The sequence below is a fragment of the Brachyistius frenatus genome, unplaced genomic scaffold, assembly GCF_029030835.1.
Source record: "Brachyistius frenatus isolate BFR_SWC_R1_liver_20210118 unplaced genomic scaffold, ASM2903083v1 Contig_77, whole genome shotgun sequence".
Taxonomy (NCBI): Eukaryota; Metazoa; Chordata; class Actinopteri; family Embiotocidae; genus Brachyistius; species Brachyistius frenatus.
Window position 1 is genome coordinate 571,029 of NW_027210676.1, and position 24,998 is coordinate 596,026.

The 24,998-nt window shown below is 42.0% G+C and overlaps 1 protein-coding gene across 2 annotated transcripts in view; it reads right to left on the reverse strand.

The window, feature by feature from the left end:
• roraa (RAR-related orphan receptor A, paralog a) overlaps positions 1-24,998 on the reverse strand; it is a 172,380-nt gene that overhangs the window by 34,822 nt on the left and 112,560 nt on the right. Inside the window, exon 2 of one of the 2 annotated variants that reach the window (XM_069708658.1) lies at positions 20,550-20,579. In XM_069708658.1, the coding sequence (XP_069564759.1) occupies positions 20,550-20,579 (30 nt within the window). Of the gene's footprint in view, positions 1-6,321; positions 6,531-20,549; positions 20,580-24,998 lie in introns of those variants that run through there. The other variant, XM_069708659.1, reaches the window with a different exon arrangement.

Consider the following 24,998-nt stretch of genomic DNA (forward strand, 5'->3'; position numbering starts at 1 on the left):
TGTGGAGCAACCCTACATTCCAAACCTTGAGAGTTAATTTTCACTTTAATTTGAGATTCAGACATGCTCTGTAACATTCTGCCCAGTGGCAACGTCACGTGTAACCAGTGCCGGCAATGACAGAGAAGTTAGTCACAACTTCAAAAGTCTGCAGTACAGATATTATTATCATTTGTCTCTCTTGACGAGCACCCCCTAGTGTTGAGGAGGATTCACATTCTTTGTTTGTTCATCAGCGCAAACGCCAGATCAGATGAGTGTAAATGATGCCATCCTACTAGTAGAACCCCTAATGGCCTCTGCTGGGACATGTAATCAAACGCCTCACACACTTCTCTCCCTTTTGTAATCAAGTGGCGGAGCACATGTTGTGACGACCTTTGTTATAGCTCTGCCTGTTCCCTCATCTCATCAAAATTCCGTGCGCCCCTCATTTTTCATCCTTTCTTTCCCGCCAGGGTCCCTAGATGCTGCAGTAGCTCTCCATGGAGAAGAGGGGCGTGCGTCTCAGTATGCTGTGACCTCTGACCCTTCTTCATTCCCTGACTCTACAGCGTACTTTTTGCTGCCATTCTAGCAATGCCTTTATTATTTAGAGTCGTATTTCTAATTGCAAAAACACAGACTTCAATATGTGCAACCCGGAAGATCTGCTTCAACAAATTCATGGCTCAACCACACATGTCTAAAGCACAAGTGCTAAGTAAGCTATACTAGTGACAAGCTCATATCAGCAGCTATCACTGAGAGCTCCTTTTTAGTCACCCTCAGTCACATTAACACCAGAAAAGCAGTCCTTTCTTGTCTCACCTCTGCTGGGCTGACGCAGGAGGAGGATGAAGGTGATAAACCACACAAACAATACTCCTCTTCTTGCCTGCTGCCAGCATGCTTGCCTAGCAGGGAGATCTGATTACAACCGAGAAGAGAGCAGCTTGGTGTTTCATGGAAAAGCAGGTCAACTGTAGAGCGCTGTCAGACCTCGGGAGTCACCGGCCTGATGGAGGAGGACGAAAAGCTATCCGACATGGTAGGGAGAGACAGAGGTTTGTCTCTAGATGTACAGTAACGGTCTTTATTTACTCTCCCATTAGGAACAGAAAGAAGAGGAGAAATGATGGAAGTGAAAGGACTGTGCATACGACTCAAGGGAGAGATGCATTAGTGTTGTCTGGTGTTCCTCCTCACCTTCTACCTCTTTCGGTTTCTCCCCCATCTCCCTCTGGCTCACACACAAGAGACGGAGCTGCCCCACTGCCAACACCTTACTCCTTATGTGTTTTTCTGTCCTCAGTGTTTGAGTCAGACAAAACGCAAAATCAATAATGCTTTTTCTCCCCCATTTCCTCTTTGATGCAACTTCAAAAAGCCAATGGACAGCCCTCCAGAGGCTCACAGAGGAAAAAAGCCAATGGTACGAAACACGCTCTGAATGAAAGTGCAGGGGAATAAAACTTCAACCTTCACTCTCTTAAAACACAGCTAACTTCTAAACCACAAGTGGCAAAGCATATGAGGGCAGAGCTGAAGGGCTGAAGAAATTATTTTTTTCCCCCTAGTAAATTATGTATTCACACACTCATTTTATTGGTATACTGTACAGAATAAAGCTGATCTACACTGGGAGGATACATGTCCGTTTTTCAACCATCAATAATAAACCATTAGAATGTGAAGCAAAGGCTCTATGTGAACAGGGGCAGCTAAAATTTCCCATTTCTATTCTCTGTACATATTCTACAGAGGAAACTGGAAAAAAATTACAGAGGAAAAAAATGAAAGTAAAAATGTTCTTTAACTCCATGGACTGTGGTATATGATTATCTAACGAGTGCTGACAGAGGAAGTATTCTATCAGCAGCTAAATGCTGCATGACAGGGAGACACTTCAAAGGATCTATAAGTGACTCCTGAAATACTGAGTGAAAGTAAAGTAGTAAATTACCCTTAAGTTAGAGGCATTTGACTAAGCCCAGCTAGGTGTTTTACCTGACTGGAGAGCAAAACTGAGAACCCTGACTGAACTTGGTGTGAATGTTTCAGAGTGGAAAAAAAAAAAAAAAAAAAAAAAAAAAAATCCTCTCGTAGCACGATTGTTACCTTGAGGACCTGCTGTTTGTTGTGTCCTGCTGTTTGATTGGACACAGGACGGGAGAGTCATTTAACCTTGCCTGTGATTGGTCTAATCTGTCAAAACCACAAGGTGTGACTGACAAGACAAGATGATTGACAGAGCTGTCTGGCACCCCGGCAATGGTTTGGATGGTGTCGCAGGTTAATGTTTGTACAGTATAAGAACTATACTCAGATGTGACGACAAAAACACTGTAATTATTTTATTAATTTGGTTTCTGCAAGGACAGTTTTAGACGATGTGGGCAAGTCAAATCCCACAGTAATCATCACTTAAATACTGAAACTGAGGAACTGAGTATACTTCTGTAAAATGATGATCCGTTTTACATGCAATGCACAGATTACAAATTCCCATGTCATATTTATACTGTGATGATGTTCTTGTGGTAGCCAGCACACATGGTTGAATATTATGATCACCCTTCATGTGATTTATATAATTAAGTGCAGAGTGGACAATAGCGATTAATAATCATTTCCACAAGCGATACTAGAATTATCAATTAAAATTAGTAACATCATGAACACACGTAAATATCAGGAAATTAAAACATAAAATAATATAACATTCAGAAATTGGTGTCCATCATTTGGCTCCTCTCTTCTCCCGAGTGCACCCCCCTCTCTTCCCAACTTCTATGGAGCCAAATCAAAAATCCATGCTCTCAATGGGCAGTCAATATCTCATTACCCAGTCCCTCTACACACAGTCAGGCAGCCAGGAATGTTTGTCTCAGTGTGCACGGCACAGACTGGCACACCTCACACGCTTTAATAACCTGTGGGGACATCATTCCACTTCCTCAGCCAGCTAGGAAGCAAGAGAGAGGGCTAAAGCACACAGCCTCCGTCTGTTAGTGTCACTCTTGTTTTCCTGGTCTTTCATGTGCTCAGATGTTGTGTGCATGTTTTCAATTTCCCTCTAACATGTAAATACTCTCTTAAAGACAGTGAAAATAAATCGAAACAATTTTTAATAAATGCAAATATATATAATTTTATGGTACTACCGAACGGAATCATGTATAATTAAAATTAGTTTTAGAATTACATTCATATTAAAACCAAAATAATTAACAGCAGAGTAAAATATATGTTTTTTTTTACATCAGAAAAATTAAAGAATATCTCTTCTTAAAATATTCCTTCTTTGTAATTGGGTCTTTTATTTTAAATCCTTGCAGGTGGCTATATTTGCCTTCACCTTAATCTGTGACAATTTTTTCCTTTGGCTCTTCATGTCCTCAGTCCCTAACTGGATAATAGCCAATCTTGTTAACCTCTGCTTTAATGTGTGAGAGCCTGCAGCACTGGGTAGTGAGCACTTCAATCGGCCACTGATAGAAAGAGACAAAGAGTACCAAATCTACAGCAAATATTTACAGCCTTGTTAACATAGCCTTAAAGCGCCTATCACAAGATATTTGGCTTTACTTTCTCTGGGGCCCCAGAACATTTTTCACAGTCTAGTACACACTCGTGCTAAATCACATATTTATGTGCTGACTGTATGGACTGCAGTGGCTTCCTGGGCCTGGCTTTTAACAATTTGGAAACATTGTTGCTACGTATAGCTTTCCACAATAATGCTCTTTGTCGTGGGTTAATTATATGTACTCTGGATGAGATGCACTTTTTACCTTTTCTATCCACACATCAAACAACTTTCTTTAATTATGTAATTGGAATTTTCATCTTAATTGTGCTGAGTAGGCCGGCTAATTTGCATTGGGTAATGAGAGGGATGTTTCCATTACAGGTAATTAGGTACTTGAGAGGCAGTGGTGTGGTAGAGAGGCTGAATTGAGAGGGAGAGGTGGGTAAAGGTGGGGGGGGGTGCAAGGCAGAGACAAAGCCATAGAGACACATAGAGATGTTTGTTTTAATACTGTGTATTAGCATTATTTTGAAGTGCAGAGGAAGAAAAACAGTTTAAAAAAAAAAACACCCCAAAATGCACATGCAGTATGATCCTGCATCAATATCAACATAACGATAAAACAAGTCTGTGCCCAGGCAGCAGGTCATTGGACTACTCATTCATTTAACTGAATATTTTCAGTGAGAAATGACTACCGCCATTTACATTAGTTTCCAATAATATATCCTGTTCACATTTTAATTTAATATCTGACATTGCCACAGTATGCTGTCATGACACCAGCAACCCCTGTCAGACTGAAAGCACCAATATGGGGAAAGACAGAGCTAAAGGAAGACAGAAAGACTGGCAAATGGACCGGAAGAAACTACGAATTAACTAATGTTGTTTTTTGCTGATGATATACACAGAAAAATGTAATCATGGATCATCTCTATTCATGTGTCTAAATTACATTTATTCATGAAAAATAAAATAGTTCTTCTACACTAACACAAGGAAGTGAAACAAACACGCTAACATTTTTCGCATACGCCACACTTTTAAAAGTCACAGAAATGCTGCACTGCACGAGCCGTTTATTTTCTTCACAATTGTTTGATTTCACAAAGCCCTTCACTATAAAATGCATATAAAAGGACATTAGGTCAAAGGTCTTTTTTCATGTGTCCCACTGAAAATAAGACACTGCTCCTTCTCAATTTCAAACATGTCAGGCTTATCACTAATGACTGTGAGTTTCAATTCATAAATGAATTCTCACACGCTGTCGACAATGAAAAAGAAAAGAAAGAAATTAACTAACGCTGTGGTCAGAATTGCCAGTTTCACATAAACTCATGACATTTAAAAGGCAAAGTAATATCTAAACATATAAAATGAAATTAAGATAAGTTTTTAGGGTTACTATCAATATTACTAACATTGTACTAAAATATTATTTTGGTAATAGAATATTTTTCCACATTACTTCTATTTACTTGTAACAGTATGTATAACCCTCCACTGCTTTTTTTGTTTTAACAGCAAAAACAATATCATACAAAGATGTACATTTATTTTTAGAAAGGTGGGAAGAAAGAAATGCAGCACTTATCAAATCAAATTATCAGTAGTGATATTTTTCAGTTAACACAGAGTGACAGCTGCCTGTGCCCCATCGTGCTCATTGTAGCCTATTAATTTTTGTCATGAGTGCATTTAAGCACATATGTTTGGTTGTTCACATTTCTCTCCATGTGGTAGTATGAGAGTGCATTCATAAGTGTGAAAACCGTAATTATGTGCATGTTTGTGTGCAAGCATGCATTAGAGAAGTGCGTGCTCTACTGTATGTCTGACTGCACTTTCAGTATCTGTCTGCACGGATATGTGCGTGTGCACATGTAGCACGCCTGTATGATGGAGGAGGGTGGAAGAGCTGGGATTAAGCATACTAGATCAACATCACAACGACTGGGAGGACCCAGTCCTGGTCTCATGGCCACACATGTAAACCCGAAGAACCAAAAAATAGGTCAGTGGAACACAACACACTCATACACACACACACACACACACACACACACACACACACACACACACACACACACACACACACACACACACACACACACACACACACACACACACACACACACACACACATGCACCGGTATCAACTCAAAGAATCACAGTCTACCAGTCGCGCCAGTGCCTTGTCGCCCGTCTGCGACCCACGTTCAACACTGCCACACACATCTTCCTGCGGCACAGACACGTCCTCTGGACTGGAACAACAGGATTAAGAACGGGACAGAAAGGAAAAGCGACAGGACCCCCATTCCCCCTGCATGCTACCTCACATCTATGCCAAAAAAAACTTCTGCTCTGAAGCTCCGGACCTGTTCTTGTCAGAGACGTACCCGTGTAAAGATTACACCGGCTGTGGTTTGCACAGTATCCCACACAACCGTAGCAGTGAGAAAACACACTGTAAGTAATAAAAATCAAAGCAATAAACCTTTACAGATTTTTTTTTTTTTAAGATAAAGATTTCTAGTTAAGTTTCTGAGTTGAAAAAAAAAAAAAAAATTCTGTCCATGCACGAAAGAAACATGAGAAAAGCATAATTGACTTGGACACAATCAGAAGCACGCTGTATTTCTCCCTCCCTCCTTTCTCTCTCTCTCTCTTTCTCGCTCTCTCTCTGTCACACGCATGCCTTGCAAATGAAATGCAAAGAGTTGGCAGGCTATGAATAGCGTAGCCGTACTTCCCTACTTGTTACTCTGGGTGCAGGATCAGCATGCATTTGCTCTTACCTTTCATAGCTGAAATCACAAAATACATCATTAAGCTTCGAGTCCATAAGAGAAGAACTATCACCAGCGCAAAGCCCTCCACTGCTGTCTCAGCAGCAGCTGGCCAGCACAGCTCTGTCTCTCAGCCTCCGAGCATGACCACACCAGAATCCATGTGACTGTGACATCAGTGTTCATGTCTGACTGCTCCCCACCCACTAGCCTTTGATTGGCACAGCATGCAGCCAGTAGGGGCGCTGAGAGCTCAGGCAGGGAAGCTGGCCCTCTTCCCACTGATTGCAGTCAGAGCTTTGTATACCGGCTTGCTAGACACAGCACAGTCTAACTATCTTCTGTGCCTTATCTTTTTAGTGCAAGGATGAAGTCAGAACTAGCAGAAATATATATTTTTTCTTTTCTTTTTTTTTTATGATCTTGCTCTGCACCTTATGCTCTCTTGGTTTTCTGCCTTTAAAAACGGTGCAATGTCAAGTATAAAAAAAAAACAAAAAAAACAAACAGGCTAGACGGGGGTGATCAGAGAGGAGTGAAGGAGAAAAAGAGGAAACAACAAAAAGGTGGCAGAAAAAATAGAAAAGCTGAGAAAATGGACAAGTGAGGACGAGTAATGTTTCTGTGGCTCAAAGATAGAAGCACTCCACTCTTCTCCTCCTCCCTGTCTGTAGATATGAGTGATCAGTGTGAGGCCAGATGTCTGTGAGCAGCGGTGGGCTCTACGCAGAGAGAAGATGAGTGGAGCCTCAGCATCTTCCTCTGACCTCTCAGAGGACCTGCATGCCCCTCTCTCTCTCTCACACACACACTCTCCGACGGCTCTCACACACTCCTTTTGACAGGTGAAGAAGGGGAGATAGTGACGGAAGTGTTTGGATGATCCCCTCCACCCCACAGCGACCAGGCGATGAGTTTCTTCCTATCACTTCTCCCTCTCTTCCTCCTGTGCCCCTCACTCTCGCCCCCTGCTTTCCATTCCAGTCTCTAACTCTCTCTTTTCCTCTCTCCTCCCCCTTTCCTCACTCATCCTCTCTCATATGATAATCTGTTCTGACTCCTAACCAGCTGCCTCTCTCTGATACAATATTCTGGTTTTAGTGCAATCCAGCCTTGGCCAATAACCATTTGGCATTTCCATGAATAAGCCGGTGCTCATATCATCTTGTCTCAAGACAAACATCACACAGCTTCGGTTTCAGACACTGCAATGTTTCAAATATAAAAGTGAAAGTACAGAAAATGTTTTTTTTACACCATCGATATTTAAAATTTGGATATTGGAGGCTCATTTCTCTACAGTTGTCTGATTTTAAATATCAATAAAATACTTCAGCACTGTATCTTTGCCATAGAATTCAGACTCTTCCACGGGGTAGACATTTCATATTAACAAAGACGTTGTAACAGGTATTACGATTACTGATTTATTCCTTTTTTATACTTTTAATATCTATATTTATTTGATGTCTTCTATCCTCTGAATAAAATTACTTCTTCTACTTTACTCTATTTTACTTCTAAAATTACTTCTAACCACATACAAAAATTAAAATGAGGACTCAGCAGCTTGCAACATAAATCTTCCCATGACAATGTTTCATTAGGACTTCTATGATCCATTAGAGTCACTAAACACATTAACTCAGGTTGTGTCAACAGTGGTCTCTTATCGCACACCGTCTAATGAACAAAATATCATTCAGAGGCTGATAGAATCAAATGGAGCGTGCCTGGGATACAAACTACATGCTGACAGGCCATTGTAAACTATTCCAAACAATGTGATGCAAGAGAAAGCGCAGTCGTCTTGTTTCGATGTTGCCGTCTCACCACAAGATCTTCAAAGTTCAAAAGATGAGTCAGGGCCAGGGCCCACGCAGGAATATGTTCAACTGCCACTATCTGTGGTTGTCTCGCAGAAAGTGGCGGCTGCGTCAGTCTTTCTAGAACCAAGCATAGATCGACACACCGTGGCTCAACACTGAGGTACGGTTAAAGGAAAAAAATAAAACAGGATTGCGTTAGCTGGTTATACAAGAACATCTGAGAGGAGGATAACATCCATATTACAATCTGAGCATCAGGAGAGAGTTGGAAGGGGCGCATGTTTTCTACAGTATTCATCCACAGTGTGTATGTGGAGAATAGCTTCGGAGAGATTTTTCTGCGGGTTAGGAGGATTATAACATAACTCTGTGGCTATTTTCAATAATAACACAGAAAAAAAACGGTAAAAAGTCCAATTAAATTCGACCTGGGTCACAAATACAAAAAACATTCAATATTTCTATGATACATTAAATATAGTTATTTACTACAAAGCTTTTTAGACAACTCTAAGGTTGAATTAAGTTCACACTACTCTGACTACTCTGAAATAGTCCCTATAAAAAACCCTAGACAACAAGCTCTGTGGATAATCCAGAGTAACAGAGAATCTGTCTCTGGTAAGAGTTGCTGCTGTTGCTTTGTCCTTTCAACTCTGCAACAAATATAGTGCCTCCAACTGTATATAATCACTCTAAAAAGCCCAAGTCTCCCTGAGGACAAATGTTTCCAGCAAAGCCGCTTCATTAGCTCTTGATCACACTCTTTCTTGACTGCTCCGCATTACCAGTGACAGCATGCCAATACGCTACTGATACTTGTTCTTTGGGGCATTGATTAAGCCAAAAAGGGAATGATGGTCAACTGTCTATGAGTATTAATGCAGCGATGTGAAGCTATCAAAAGAATAATTTTCATCGATAATTTCTTTATACCCCTGAGTACAAAACAGCTTGTGATATTGAAGTCTCACAGCATTTCTGTCAACACATTAAAGACACTGAGCTGAGGCGGGCACAAAACACAACATTTCTGCATTAAGACTGGCTAAGTCATGTGTCTCACAATTCTCGTGAACTAATTCAAGCAAATGTATTTACTGTAAACAAGCCCTGTGGAATGAAATTCAATTGATATGTGGTACAGAACATCCACTGGTGCCCCCGGAGGAGAGAAGACGACGAGACCTGATAATGGCCTCATTAGCAGTCTGTCAGTAGCCATTCCATGCACAGGCTCACCATGCAGCTGATCCACATTAACTCTTACAACTCTGGACTGGCCACAAAGACCACGGACCTGCAGTCTGCACGGTGCTCTCTGTAGTCTCTGACCCCTGCAACATAAACACTTTCAGACCTCCACATTTTGTGTCCCGGTCTTGTTGTGTGGTATTTTAGAGAGCTGAAGCTTATAGTCCTCCACAGAGCCACTTGGGTGTTTGGAACAGCACCGGCAGCCTGAAGCAGCGGTAGAATTAACAAGCTCCAACAGGCACTCCATGAAAACAATACAGATCAATTTAATATAGATGCCAAGGAGTGGAGGGCATACTATTAGAACCATAACAGCACCGGCCCACACCACGCAATCATAAACCAATTTAGGGCCATTCCAGGCAATTTCCTGGGGGCTCCCACTTGTGGGAAGACTTCAATAAATCACACAGACAACAAAGGAAATATCTATTTCAGTGAAAATAGAGGACACTATTGGGTTATGTCCAGAGGACTGCGGAGGGTTGCATTTAAAGACAAGTTAAATAAGAGCAGTGAGAGTTTAAAAACATGCCACTGCTGTGCCAGTATTTTATGGCACGCATGGCTACAGGAAATGCTGTTAACTCATTACGACTAATGGATTTTCCATGGAGCAGCGCACTGTGGCTCATCTAGCGAGGTAGCAGCTGTAGGTAAGCGTTGTGCTTTTTACAATTTTTATAGTTACACTCAGATCAGATGGCTCGAGATGAATGACTATTCATGCTGCCCTTCATCCTTTATATGCACAGCAGCCACAGGGCCAGATCAGCACAAGTCTCTCTCTCTCTATCTGTCACTAAATGCACATACACACAAACACAATATTTATAGAATAATAGGGTCAAAAGGAAGGGATATGAAAGGATATCTTTCCTACATAGGTGAAGTGTACACCTGTCAACTGTCATGTAATCAGAATCAACAACACAGCACTTATAGTGAATGGTTGACAAGGCTATAGCCTTTTGTTTTACTGCCTCGGTTATTTATAGAGCGAAATTTAAATATTTTTTGAACAAACGTAAAAAAAAAAAAAAAAAAAAAAAAACAAGCTTCTGGTATTTCCAAATCAAGCCAATCATCGTGTTTTTGTCAAAGAAAAAATAAATTACAAGTCCTGTGTTACCAATGAAGCAAAAGCCAATGTGTTGACCACAGACTAACCAAGCTTCACATGGTTTAATGCAGACCTGCTTGCCTGCTCTAAACAATCAGTTAAAGGTATGAGTGAGGTGGTGAAAAGATGCTGTGAACAATAAGCATGTACTTCAAATGTACTCAACTGCTTTTTAGTCACTATTTTGTTTAGTGGCAGTTTAGCTGTTACTGTTATTTCCCGGCAAGATTTAAATTAAGTGAAAAGTCCGGGCATTTCTTCCAGTTTCTGGGCACTTTAACAGCAACAAAAGTGTTTGTAATGTGCCCACTGGAACTGGATGTTCAATTGGTTTACAAATTTGATTTGGTTTACACATTTACCAAGTTATTGAATAAAGGCTGTTGTTGAAGTGACTGGAATAATGAATGAATGTATGTGTTTGGTTTATCAGATGAAAAGGAAGTGGTAAAAGGAGCTCATCAGCACCGCTGCGGCGCTATCATATACCTCACAGGACAATTTTTCAATAGATCAATAGAAATCAGATTTAACAATGAATTGCACTGCATCTCTTTTGTGTGAGGCTGCCCTTGGGGACAGAAAGGAAAGGGATAGGAGGATAGAGCGAGAAGGAGCGAAAGGGAACGAGGAGAGGAGATTATCGCAGGCATGGCAGCCTGTGTGAGAGGCTTAGCTTGGCTAGGCAGGGAGGTGGAACCCTGTGAATTCTAATGAACTGGCAAGACTCCCCCAAAACCAGCTCCATCTCCATGGCATGAGGACGATAGGAGGGAAGGAGGAGGTGATTAGGAAGGCGCAGCCCCTCTACTGCAAACCAAACAGAGCAGGTCATTTTCCCTGTGATAATTATGGCTATAACCAGGCATGAGGGATTGGTAATGGACCTGCTTATTCTTCATGCTCTGCAAAGGCAACCACTGAGCCTGTCAAGGGGAAAAGCATGATGATGTGTCTTTTTTCTCTTAGTAGGGTGACTGTGGTAAGAGTTGCAATGGCTGTTGAAAAGGGCAGCAGGGGAACTTGGCCTTTGAGGGAGAAGTTAACGAATGAACTTCATTATTGAGGAGCATACCAGGGAGACCCCCTGGAGTGTGTGATGTATTACCTAGCGTCAAACTTACACACTCCCCCAACATCAGCATGGCCCGACATCAGCTCTGGGGGGAGGTAGGCGTGTAAACTAAAATAGTTTAACCTTCTGGCCTAAGGCTAGAAGAAAAGAAGACAACAGAGAAACAAGCTGGTGTACAAAATTTGCATCAAAAAAGTTGTTTTCAGTTAAAGAAATATTCTAAAATTTAAAACGCACTCAATATTTTCTCTGCTTTTGGGATGAACCATTTCTAAATTATTCTCAGACCTGAAACACCAAAGTGGATAATCGGGCAGAGCCTGATCCTGTGACTGTTCAGTGCAGAAACCCTTAGAAAAAAAAAAAAAAAAAAAAAAAAACAGTCTTGGCTGAAACCAACAAATAATTAATGTTCTCTCTGTGACTTCAGGTAATGCAGTCGGTCCGGTGAGGCATTCCAGATCAACACGATGTAGTTTACTCTAAAGCAGCTCTCTGTTCAAGCATGAAAGTTACTTTTCCTAAGTTCTATGAGATTTATAAAAAAAAAAAAAAAACAAGTGACCCACCAGAGGGACTCGTGTTTTCCTCAAGATTGAGGGAGATCTTCAGGCTATGTGTGATGTGCACCACTTAGCCTTCCCCCTTCCCCTCTTCCACTGGGCCTGCATGGTGTTTCTCTATGGTGGACGGGACGAAGGATCTCTTTACTGAGCGCACTCTCAACACTTTTACTCTTGACTTATGAGGATGCCATGGGTGCAGGGGAGTGATTCATCACTGAATGTGTTCCTCTTGCACCCTCACACATTAGTAATGTGGTCCGCTGAGGAGGAGTCCTGTCATCAGTCTGTACCTGGACCCTCTGAACAAGGTAGGTCAACAGGAGGCAGCAGCAGCTGGCCCACTTTTAGTCTTTCACAGCACCTTTAAGTTTCCTCCAGCTCTGCCACAGCTGAGCCTGACGGACACACCAAGACCAGCTTGGTCAAGGGGAGACATTGCCTTGCTAGTGTAAACGGTGTACTTGCTGTATCTGTTGACTCAGTGAAGCTTGTCCTCCGAGTGCCCAAGTACAGCAGGCCAAACAAAACTTGGTGAGAGGTTAATGTGAGGGGTAAACAGTATCTTCATTCAGAATTTTACACAGAATACAAAGAAAAAACAAGTGGAAAAACAAACAAAATATAGTTTGGATGAAAAGTTCCCAGACTTATCCATCTGAAACCGCCGGAGGGAATTTCATCACATGACTCCGTAGTCTTCTGTAATAGAGCCGCAACAACATAACACATGATTGTCTGTTCTTTCACAAAATATAGAGCCACTTTAAGTCAGCATAAGCCTTTGACCTTAACATTGCAGGTAATGCACATTTAAATACCTACCTCAGTATTCATGTTTGTCATTTTACTTGTGAAGATTAGGTGTAAAAAGGCTATTTGAAACCAAAACACAGGATTAAGGGATAATGCTGCTCTGTGTCTTGTGAGTCGACCTTGATTCTGTAATCCAGCACAATACTGGAGAACAGCATATTTTGCGCGCTGTTGTACATTCAATACTCTCACTGTAGAACAGCTCACTCTGATGTAATGGCACAAGCATAATGGCACCATGCTGAAAGAGAAAGTAATCTGAATTAATAGGAACTTCATTGTAATATCTGTGTAACACAACTGGAAATAGTATTATGAGATTTGTGCAAAGAAAAACATTATTGACAGTACTTTTATATCGATTAGGTATGAAAGGAGGCTACATGAAAGTGTAAGCCGGCAACAGTGTTATGGGTAAAAGAGAGGAAAAATAGAGTCGGTAAAAATAATTATAAAAGAAAAAAAACACAAATGAATTGTTTTGAGTTACGCAGGCCTGCACTTTAACGACCACAGTGAGAAATGAACTTGATCTTTAAAGTGAACCAACCTGCCGTCAACCGTGGTGTTATTAAGGGCTGTGCCACTTAATCAGAGTGGACGCCAATTTAGCGAGGAGCTAACTATGCAGCAGGGACCCACAGTGGCATCAAACATATTATAGAGCATTGTGTCAACTGACTCCTGCGTACTACACGCACAGTATACAAGCTCTCTTCTCTTCGCTCAATCTGCTTTATTTTCCTGCCTCCATATCTCTTTACCTGTTTTTTTTTTTTTTTTTTTTTTTTTTCCCTCTCTCTTTTCACCGTGCACCAGACACAGTAGAAGGAAAACCTGCCTTTGATGTCTGGGATCCTATAATGCTGAGCAGTAGAAATCCGCATGCCTGTTATCTGCAGAATCTTAATGATGACGGCTAACTTCACAATGGGTTAACCGCATCCCTGTGTTCTCACACTGCACACCCACGGAAACACAAATTAATAGCAACGCGGAAAAAAGAGCATTTCTCTAATAAAGCAGATTCAACAAAATGGGCACAATGCGATCAGCACAAATGTCAATGTATAATATCACCGAAAGCTTTTGTGAGCACGTCTGCTTTCTTCTCTGTGTATGTAACTTCTTTTTCTGCTTTCTGAACAGAATGACATTATTTGTCGGAAAGTTATGATCCTCACTTCGAATTATCTAATTCAGGTTCAGTACACATTTGATCGGTATGCAGTTTGTTGTGTTTTGTCCCAACATATTTTTTTTGCTTTGATGCACAGTGCAGATTATCATTGATCTTAAAATGGTGCTTACACCGTAAAGCATTTCAAAAGAACTATATTACTGGGGACATCCTATTCATTTAGTCAACAACATTTCAGCAATTCAATTATATCTGTTAATTGGATCTGCCTTGATTAATGCATATATACAGATCCTTAAAATCCATAACGTAATGTTTTTGACAATAGATTTATTTCATTTCATTTTTCCACTCCATTTTGCCTCAAAAGCCCGTCAGTATCTGAAAGACGCCGCTGTAAGGACAACCTCAGAGGAACCTTATGATGGCACAAGGACATAAAATTATGGACCCGATCTTAAAAGCTTCCCCATCAGCATCAGTCAGGATCATATCTGGAGGAGCTCCATGACCTCCGCCTCTGTCGCCCTCCATGAATCAAACCTTTCATTACATGCTGACACTCTTGTCCTGCGCCGAATGTGTGCACACCATGGGAAAATGATGAGGCATCCGAAACCTGATGAGAGACGGATAACCTGCGCTTGTGCGACTGTGTGCCACAGTGAGCGTGAGGCCAGCCGTGCCCTTCCAGCCATGCCAACTGCTTTGCCTGGCAGAAGCCACCATCTCAGCACAGCCCTCGCTCCCTGGCCCCTTTCACCTGAGGCGGCAGACAGCCGGCATAAGAAAAATCGCCCACAGCAGATGGGGCCACTTACTTTGGCTGGCCCATCCAAGCATTGTGTCCTTGTCACATGTCACTTACTCTTGTTTTCTGGTCTGACAACACTTCAAGACAGGGCCTTTCAGTTTTGCGGAAGACAAAAGGGAAAGGGTGAGGAAAAGAAGACGAGGTCTCTCTTCACTCCAGCTCAAATTCTCTGAAAGAGCCGGTACCAAGAGAAGAACCAGATTAAGAGCAAACAAAAGCAGAGCACCCACAGCCCCACAAAAACCTGTCTTGCACCCCACCCCCTACCCCCACCTTATAAAAAAAAAAAAAACCGGGCCCCTCGGAGGTGATATAAAGAGTCTTTACCCACAGAAACTTATGCAAAGAAAGTGCATGTACAAAGGCCATTTGCAATTTACAAAATGGCAGACATAATGCTTTTGCTGAAAAATGAGGACCTGCCATATTGAGTTGGAGCGGAAAAGACATGGCAGGAGAGGAAAAATAGAGAAAAATCATGTTGGCCTGGTTTACGACAAATAGATAGCTCTATTGATTTCCCTTTTACAGTGACTGTCCATCCCTCACTGTTGTGATTACACTGACCTATTTCAGAAAAAAATAGCCATCTATTATAGATTAAACCAAAATGTCCAAAAAGAAAATACTCCTTTTGTGGAACAAACAAATAGAGTAAGATGAAACATAACCTACAGTACAGAGGGAGAAAAAGATTGTGTCAATTTAAGCATTCAATGTTGCTGTGGGAGAAGAGGAAACAACCAGTCCTAGTACCATGCTGAGAATCAAATAACTTGCCACAGAAAGAGAAGCTGTTTGTAGCGGGGCCCTGCATTGTCATTTTCAGTTGCAATAAAAACATTGAAATGATGGTGATATTGCTCAACTAAAGTTTAAACATCATAATGGCAGTTTAAAAAAAAATTTGAATAATGTTTAGTAAGAACAACAGAGTATAATGTATTTGATAATAATCTACTGCACAGTACTGCATTGTGTTGTTTAATACACTACAGCACAATTCAGTGTTGTAGGTTTTGTGCTGATGATTCCTTTGTGTGTGTGTGTGCTCGTGCTGCTCCACTATGTCTGTGCTGTGCGTCTCACTAGACTATCTCTCTCCGTGTAGCTCAGGGGACTCTGGCTGGCTGATCTTCATTATCAGCCCTAGCTTAACAATGTACTGGATGCACTTCCCACATGAGTGCAACTAACAAATCCCCACGGAGCTGAATCAAGGCAACAATGTGATGAAATACCTTCAAACAACCACTGAGCATGGAACACTGAGCTATGCAGAGACAACTCACACTGCCCCGGGCGATTCCACAGGAGTGCGCCTGTTGCCAAGCAAAATTAGACAGCAACTGGGACATATTATTCTCCTAAATTGGCAATGTACAGCACTATTAAGGACCATAAATCTCATGTTTGATTAACTGAAAATACCTCCACTCACAGAGCCAGTGCACAACATTGTACTGCCCAGACATCCAAGCAGGATCTGCCATGTCATTTTGTGGCAAAGCAGATGCTCTTCAAGGGTAAAATCTGTCATTGTGCTATGTGAACACAGAGAGCATTATTGGGATTAATAAGGCTGTTAGCATATTTTCAAAAACATGTACCAGAATACTTTTATCAGTGTTCTGCAAAGAAAAGAAAAAATCAAACGCACAAAGGCATGAAGTCTACAAAACTCCGGCTTTATAACTTTGAGTGAGCCTTAATGAGTGATATAATTTCACTGTAATTCTGAACTCTGTGTTTTTTTCTAAGGCAGTACGGAATAATCTATCATCTGGCTCCTTTAAAACAGATTGGCTGTACTATTAGTATGTGAGCGCACATCGCTGACGTGAGAAACTCAATACAAGCGGCTGGCAAATAAATGAAGATGCAGGAGCAAGGCCATGTTTCTCAATCAGTGTAAGAAGTCTGTCACCACAATGGAGATAAATATAGGATGAAAAAAAAACAAAAAAAAACTGGAGCTCTCTAAAGTGTATCTGTAGACTGAAGAGAGGAAACTTCATCTGTCTCCTTTTCTCTTTTCCCGCAGTATCATTTGTACTACTGCCTCCCTCTGGCCACTCTATTTCCAATCTAAACCCAGACGCACACTCCACATACTGCACATTAATACAGGGGATTGGGAAAATAATGCAAATGTTTGAAATACAACTAAATCAAATACACTAAAATGGCATGAATTCAAATACAATTTACGTCGTGTAAAAATTCAATAATTTAATGACAAAAATTATGACCAGTATTGTGTTTGAAGAAGAACAAAAACTGTATATTTATTTGTAATAATACATTCACTGTATTTCTAAAATTCAGAAACTGTAAAAAATACAGTACTTTGCAGACAAAGCTGCTGCCAGTTAATTATTGTACATTTACAGAGAAAACTACAGTACTTAAATATTTGCGTATAGTGAATTGTGATGCTGATATTTTCCATCTTTTATTGAAATTATCAAAAAGGGGCAAATTCACTTCCAGTTGCTGTATTGGATTTTATTTTATTATTATGTGGTGCTTCTGTTATTTGGACATATTAGCAGATTTTGATTTTATCCAATAAGCTTTGTCTACTCTTTGATAAAGGAAACTGTAAACATGCAACTTAAAGTGTATATGCAGATCTTTGTCTTGTTCTATATTATGGTCTAAACAGTCAGCAGACAATCAGTATATTGTGCAGCTACAGCTGCAACAGAGAGAGAGGATTAGCTCTAGGTAATCAGGAGATCTCCTCTGTTCGAGGAAGAGCATCCTGGCTACATGACCTGTGTGTGTATGTGCTAGCTCGCTCTCTGCTATTCGAGCTGAGACAGAGTCCCAGACTGCTGATGGCAGATTAGAGGTGAGACGTCTAATCTCAGCGTAATCAGCTGCTGCATCTGAGCCTCCGCTCCACACCAACTCTCTCAACAGGTCCAAACAGAAACCCATCTCACAGAAACCCAGCCCTGCTGAGGTAGAAGAAGGTGATAGAGCATATCTGGTGTCCACCATCAAAGTAGGACAAAAAGAAATATATATATATATATATATATACAAAATTTAAATGCTTGATCTTTTACTGTCACCTCTTCTTGACACGGGCAGTTTGAGAGATAAATCCACTGCTTCTAAAAGTCTACATCACCGCGTGTACGTAAAACTGCCAGAGAAACGCACAGGAAAACCACAGCTGACTTCTTGCTGAGAATTAGAGCCTTGTGGTAAAAGGACTTGCTGGTGTGGGGCTGCCCCTTCTGGGGAAATGAAGAAGCAGGGACAGATAAAGAGAAGAGCGGGGTGCAGCCTCAGACATAAATCTACATAAGTCCTGAAGGGGGAGAAGACATCACAGCCATTGGCACAATGATTTAAGTATCTGTTTTCATCTAGAATACTTCACCTTCTGATGGCTCAATGATTAGTGAATTTGGGTAGATGGAAGAGGGAAGCAGAGGAGGAGAGGAAAGGAAAGGAGAGGAGAGGAGTCTGCCAGTGAACAGCTGCCCCTGTAATTTATATTGATGAGGGGACTGGCATGGCGGGGAGCTTCCAGCAGTTTGATCACTCAGGCAGAGTGGGGAGTTAGTTTGAGACACAGCCCATCCCTGTGGTCTGGGTTGGACTGGGAAGACCTCCTAAACACACACACACACACACACACACACACACACACACACACACACACACACACACACACACACACACACACACACACACACACACACACACACACACACACACACACACACACACACACACACACACACACACACACACACACACACACTCGCACACACTCGCACGCACACACAAGCAAGACTGCCAAGCTCACATTACGAGTGGCAGTAGCGGGGAAGCCGATGTTTTCACTCCGAGAACAGAAATAGATCTACAGCCCCGCTATAACCATGTAGGGCAGTGACATCTCCCTCATTATTACCCCACCAGCCATGGCTTGTGGGGGTAAAGCTTCTCTGAAAAAGACCTTCCCTCCACATTCTCAATGACCATTAACTGGCCCTTGAACTCCTTCTTGTGCACACAGCTCTGACGAGGCGCTAGGGCCGCTTCCTGTCTGTGAGGCACAGCAATCAACTACTTGTTAAGGGGCTTTACTTTGATTTCCTCACATGGACAAGATTTGAATATTTCTCACTGAAATGAGACAGGGTAGTCCAGTCTCTGCCCAGGGCTTTGAACCCAAGACTCCTAAATCATGCTCTTTGATTTGAGCCCCCATCCAGTGTAGAGGTGCTTAGCGCCGCACTAATTAAGATAGTGGGGTAGTGGATGGTGGGTCAAAGCGTTTCTGTTCTACCTTGAAGATATCCTGACACTAACACGAACATTCACACACACACACACACACACACACACACACACACACACACACACACACACACACACACACACACACACACACACACACACACACACACACACACACACACACACACACACACACACACACACACACACACACACACACACACACACACACACATCAAAAAAAATACCATAGCCCCTCCAGACAAGCAAATAGCTTAACACACAATCGTGCTGCTGTTTTGACAGGGCTGTTTGAGTAAGGTAGAGCTGTCTAGCGTTGAAGATCATATCCTTTGCCCTGCTGTCTGATGTAAGAAAGAGCCGGGGTGTTTTACAGGGGGAGATGCAGCCTCTCACAATCTGAAACACTCCGACCGCTCTTACAGAAAAGCCCTCTGGCCTTCCCTCTCCACAAGTTTCATCAGAGTGATCAGAGTGAAAGGATAGCCTTCAGGGCTAGTTTCTTCCATTCACATAGTGGGGTACGAACACACACGTACGAAGGTACACACATACACCGACACACTGCAGAGCACTACACAAAAGCGTTTTTACATGCCTTTTCGATTGCACTTCACAAGTGTCAAAATACAGTACAAATCTCTTGGAAATTATTGATTTCTACAGGTTTGACTGTTCATCAATTCTTAATGAGAAGAATGAATTGAAAAGGCAGCGGTGGTTAAAGAAAAGAAAAGCCTGTTGTTGTAGTGCACAAAGAAGCCTCGCATCTCACGTGTGAGACATGTGTCACATACTGTGTCTGTATCTTTCAATTGTGCTGATATGATCTGTACTTGAAGAATACAAACTGGTAGTTAATGCAGCCTCAGAGGTTACAAACCACCACACAACACCACATCCTTGTTGTTCAGCTGCAAGGCCTTGCAGAAAACAAAGAGGTGCTTCACCACACTGCCTGCTTCAAATGTGCATGATTATCAAGCAGTCATAAGACTGCATAGCATTTTAATTTCCTCTCTGGGGTTATCATCATATTCTCTCCGGTATGGAGATGGAGAAATACAAAATAGTGAAAGTGGGTGGCACAGATCTAATTGAGGGTTCATAACAGTACTAGTAAGGCAATAACATGTTTATAGGCAGTGAAAAAACAAAAAAAGAGTCAACATAGATGCAAATACAATGATCTAATCATCTCTACTGTGTCGATTATGAGATGTAGGGATTTTTTTTTCACATAGAATTTGCTTTAGAATTAGATGAAATTTTTACTGCCTTAAAATCATAGTAGGGATAAAAAACAGATTAATAAAAAAAAATTGTACTTACAAGTGTGTGTCTTCTTTGTAACTGAGATACCTGCAAAGACAGAACAAACAAACATGAACAAATATATATATAAAAAAAAAACAATTTAAAATCTGCACAAAGCCTAATTTATATGGGGGTTATAAATGGTTGAAAGTGATGACGGCAATGCAGAAGGAAACCGTGTGTCCCGACACACTGCGACTGACCAAGGTCACCGAGGTGGCAGGCCCCGGGTAATTCTGTGTGTAGGCTGGTGTCTGACTTACGGCCATGCTACATCAACATCTCTGACAAGGTGGTTGAAACTCCATTCTCTGCAGGCAGTGAATGGAAATTTAAACAAAAACCAACAACATTTGTTATGCTAATGAGTTGAGTAGCCACACTGATTGGGCCTGAGCTCATGACTAAGCCTGTCCTGAGGGAGATGGTGGCACTTTGACCTCAGTGTTAGCTAGCTAATCCTTTATTCAAGCAGGTAGTCTCCTCGAGATCAGGACCTCTTTTTCAAGAGACAGTGTACAATTTTTTTAATTTTAAAGTATAATCTAAACACAGGTGAAGATGCACAATAACAATTAAGTCAAAATATAAAGACAACTATTTAACATTTAAAAGATATGTGCATAATGTTTCAAACAGTTTAAATAATAATCTGTTGAGATCAAATATATTAAAACGGCTTTTAAAAAGTTCAGACTAAACATGTGGAACATTTAAAGATAAAAAAAAAAAAAGTCGCTTCTTGTGAGACTTGATCAGAGAGCAAAGGCTGGTCTTAAGTACTACTCTCTATGTGTGATACAATCCTCTTTTTCCAAAAAGAAAAATGTGGCTGAATTTATTGTAAAACTCACTGTGGCTTACACAGGCCTCAGAGAAAACATGTTCGCTTTTGCAACATAGTAGGAAAGATTTAATAACCCACAGAACAGATACGTGCAGTGATGTGTGTAGTCACCAACTGCTACTAATACAAGTGGCCAGTCTGACCAGTGTGAGTCAGACCTGGCTGCGACGGAGGTGGAGCCACGCAGCCGTTGCTCATACTGCCTGTCCTCATCCCTTCAGGTGTCAACTCATCGAATGAGCCACTTCGGTTTTTGCCGTGGCTCCGGCTGCTTCTCCTGTCTGCACCATTGGTCTAATGCCCCGGGAGCCTGACGCGGACAAGCGCACAGCCAGCCGAGGTCCCCAGCGGCCCGTTGGATGCTCATGCTTTGCAGGACGAGAGTACACTAATAGATCCCACTTGTCATGCGGAAGCAATTGCTAATTTTTTCTACAGCCTGCATTTGAAACTCCGGGGACGGCGAGTTGACATGATTCAATAACTCTCTGTGAAAAAGGCGTCTGGCCAGAGATAACAATGTTTCAGACACGTTTGAGGGGAAAACGAGTCAAAGAGCAACGAGGGGGAAAACAAATAAGCCCTTCAGTCTCCTATAGACATAAACAGAGAAACACATAACTAATAACAACTCCACTGAGCAGAAAGAAGGAAAGCAGTCACCTCGGGGCCAGCAGTCTGTGATGAAGCTCTAGCATTGTTTTAGTGCTCAGGGCTAAAAGCTTCTGTTCTGTCCAACTGTGAAACTACGCGAGGAGAAAATAAACAGTAATCCGGTCTTAATTCTACACTTCAATCAAATGGCATGAAAGCCAGCAAGAGCTGATGGCCCATTAAAGACCAGCAGTGTCAAGGTGCTGCAACACGAGGCAGCTGTAAAAGGCCGTATTAAGCAGTTAACCGACTCTCCGTTTGGGTAAGACAATTTCTTAGACCATGTAAGGAACATAGCTGGTGGCTCAGTGGAAACTGTATTCGCAGGAAATAGCAAATAGGCAGCTTTTTTGCCTGGCTTATAGTCAGACCTTACTATACAATTGCAGACACATAGAACAGACATCCTCAGACTACTTCTGGTCCATTAGACAAGTGATGTGAAAGGGAGTGATTTAATCCAGGGATAATTTACTTCCTGTAAAATGCATTTAACATACAGAAGGTGCATACAAAATTCAAATTTATTGCTGGTTGCATGGGGGTGTCATTTTCTCAAGTGTTAGCAAATGTGCCCCCGCCTGATCAGAGATCTTATGTTATAAACAACCCTTTACTTTGCGAAGTGTTTATGACAGAGGAAGTGAAAGATACAGTGTGAATACGATATGTGTGTGCTTTCGCCCAGCGTTAGCCACACAGACCACACTGATAATGTTGACAAGCTGACTTATGTTTCGACATGCAGGGATGACTAATGATTGTTCTTTAATCACTTCATTTCCTAATTAATACACTGAAGGCACCCATGAACTCAGTATCAAGTGATTCTGATACTAAGTAAATGTCTATTGTCCCACAGAAGCAAATGTATTAAATCTGAATGCTTCATGAAGTCAAGTCTATGTAAAGAGGGGTATTTATTGTAATAAGTACCCTGGGGAATTTTCAGCATAAACAAACAGTTTTGTTTACTGGACTTTAGAAGTTTCTCGCGACAAAATATTGTGTGCATCCCTGGGGCCAAAAAAAAGCAAGTTGAATGCATTTACTGCTTCATAAAAACTTGAAATTTCTTTCAAAACTTGCATTGTGAAACTTGTCCGATGGTCGCCTTCCTCCTCTTTTTGTTTATCCACTTCACTACCTGCTTTGGCATTTTTCTGGCACCAGCTGACAAACTACTAACCGCTGCAGCTTTTGGTGTGCATGTGTGTCTTCATGCAAGTGCTACAGGGAACAGATCATTTCTCTACAGTCCCGGTAGTGGTCAAAAACTCCACAGAATTTCTTTAGCAGGTTTATTAACTTCATCAATAAAACCAGATGAAAAGATAAAAATGTGTAACCTAAGTAAAAATAAACCCTGAAACAGCTAACACGGGAGCTGGCCTCTGTTGAATCTGCGTGTGTGTGATAAGCTACTGCCCACCTTGCACCCACCAAATCCCACACACCTCATGATAACAACACTATGCTCTTCTCTAATGTGTTGTAAAACGCAGAGAGAAAACCGTTACTGTATTTTAGCAAAGGCTCATCTGGCCTGTTGCTATACATGTTAGAAGAAGCAGGACGGGCGGTTAGTGGGCCCACTTCCTCCTCTATGTGTCATTCAGAGCCCTGTGATTGGGGGTGGTAAGGAGAAGGGGCCACAAAGCCAATGAATGAGTCAGGCGGGGAGAAAGAAGGAGTTAGCTCTGGGCACTGACATTGGCAATGCCTGCCAGCTCCTGTCTTCTCCACTGGATGGCAGGTTCAGAGGTCAGTCTGGAGGTGAAGCTCTCCTTGGCTGACAAACAGGCTGTTATAAACATGCCTACAACTTGAGGATCACCTTTAATAAGCATCTATGCTTTGTGGGCATTAAATAGAAATTCAAGTTAAAAGATAAGTCGATTGTCTGTATGTATTTGCGTCTGAAATCTAATTTCTATATTACCAGAAGGAGGGGCAGTTGTCACGGTGTGGCCTTTGATCTGTCATATTTTCCCTTACATCGGTAAACAATTCAGCATAAGTTCTCGTAAGACATCGCCTATGCTATAGAGAAAGAGAGATACCGTGCAGGTGACTGGAGGTTAACCACCACCACATCTATCTGTAGGGGGGGCACACATCCTGTAAACATGCCACTTAGACAGGAGGAGAGTGAATCTGGGGTTTGGCAGCCACAGTGCTGCAGCCGGCTGTGGAGCACGGTGCCATCGCAAGCGACTCAAAGTGACAGCACTGTAATGAAGTCTGAGGCGTACGGCAGGCTGTACGTCATAATTTCAGGTTCCTTAAAGCCTGACAGGGAATGATTATCATGGATGGTTATTGTCACCCTGCCTCCCTGGTAGACGAGGCGTGCTCTGGGGTTGTTGCACCGTGACATTCAAAGTTACAGTCTCCTTCATATAATGGAGCTGTCCTCTCAGCGCGCTAATGGGAGCGATCCATTTAACCTGTGCCAGAAACACACAGACGAGGAAGTTCCTAATGCGAGGCCTCTCCCGTGGGGACGTCACACTCCCCCCCCCTGGCTGCTCCCTTCCTGCTGCTTGATTCATTGACTGGCGCTCCTCACTTATCCTCATTCACTGTTCAGTCTGGGGAGACAGGGAGGCTCGCTTCCTGCTGCCTGCTCCACATGCCACTGCTGCACGCCCACCGCACACAAGGACACAGCCGGCGCAACAGACCCAATTGCAGGAAGAGCCAGTGAGGGTCCAGTGAGGGACTGGCTAGACACCTACTGGAATTACGGGTCAATACCATAGGCCTTGGGAATGCTAACAGTACCCACTCTCTACAGTTAATTAGTTAATAAGGCCTCTCAGATAGAAAAAAAACAGACAATAATGGAAGGTTTTCTTATTGTCTTAATGATGGCGGCTGTATGGGACTGTTAATTTTAGGCTACTCCTGAGGTTGCTGGTTAATAATGGTGGCTATGTCATGGTCATCTTAGGAATGAT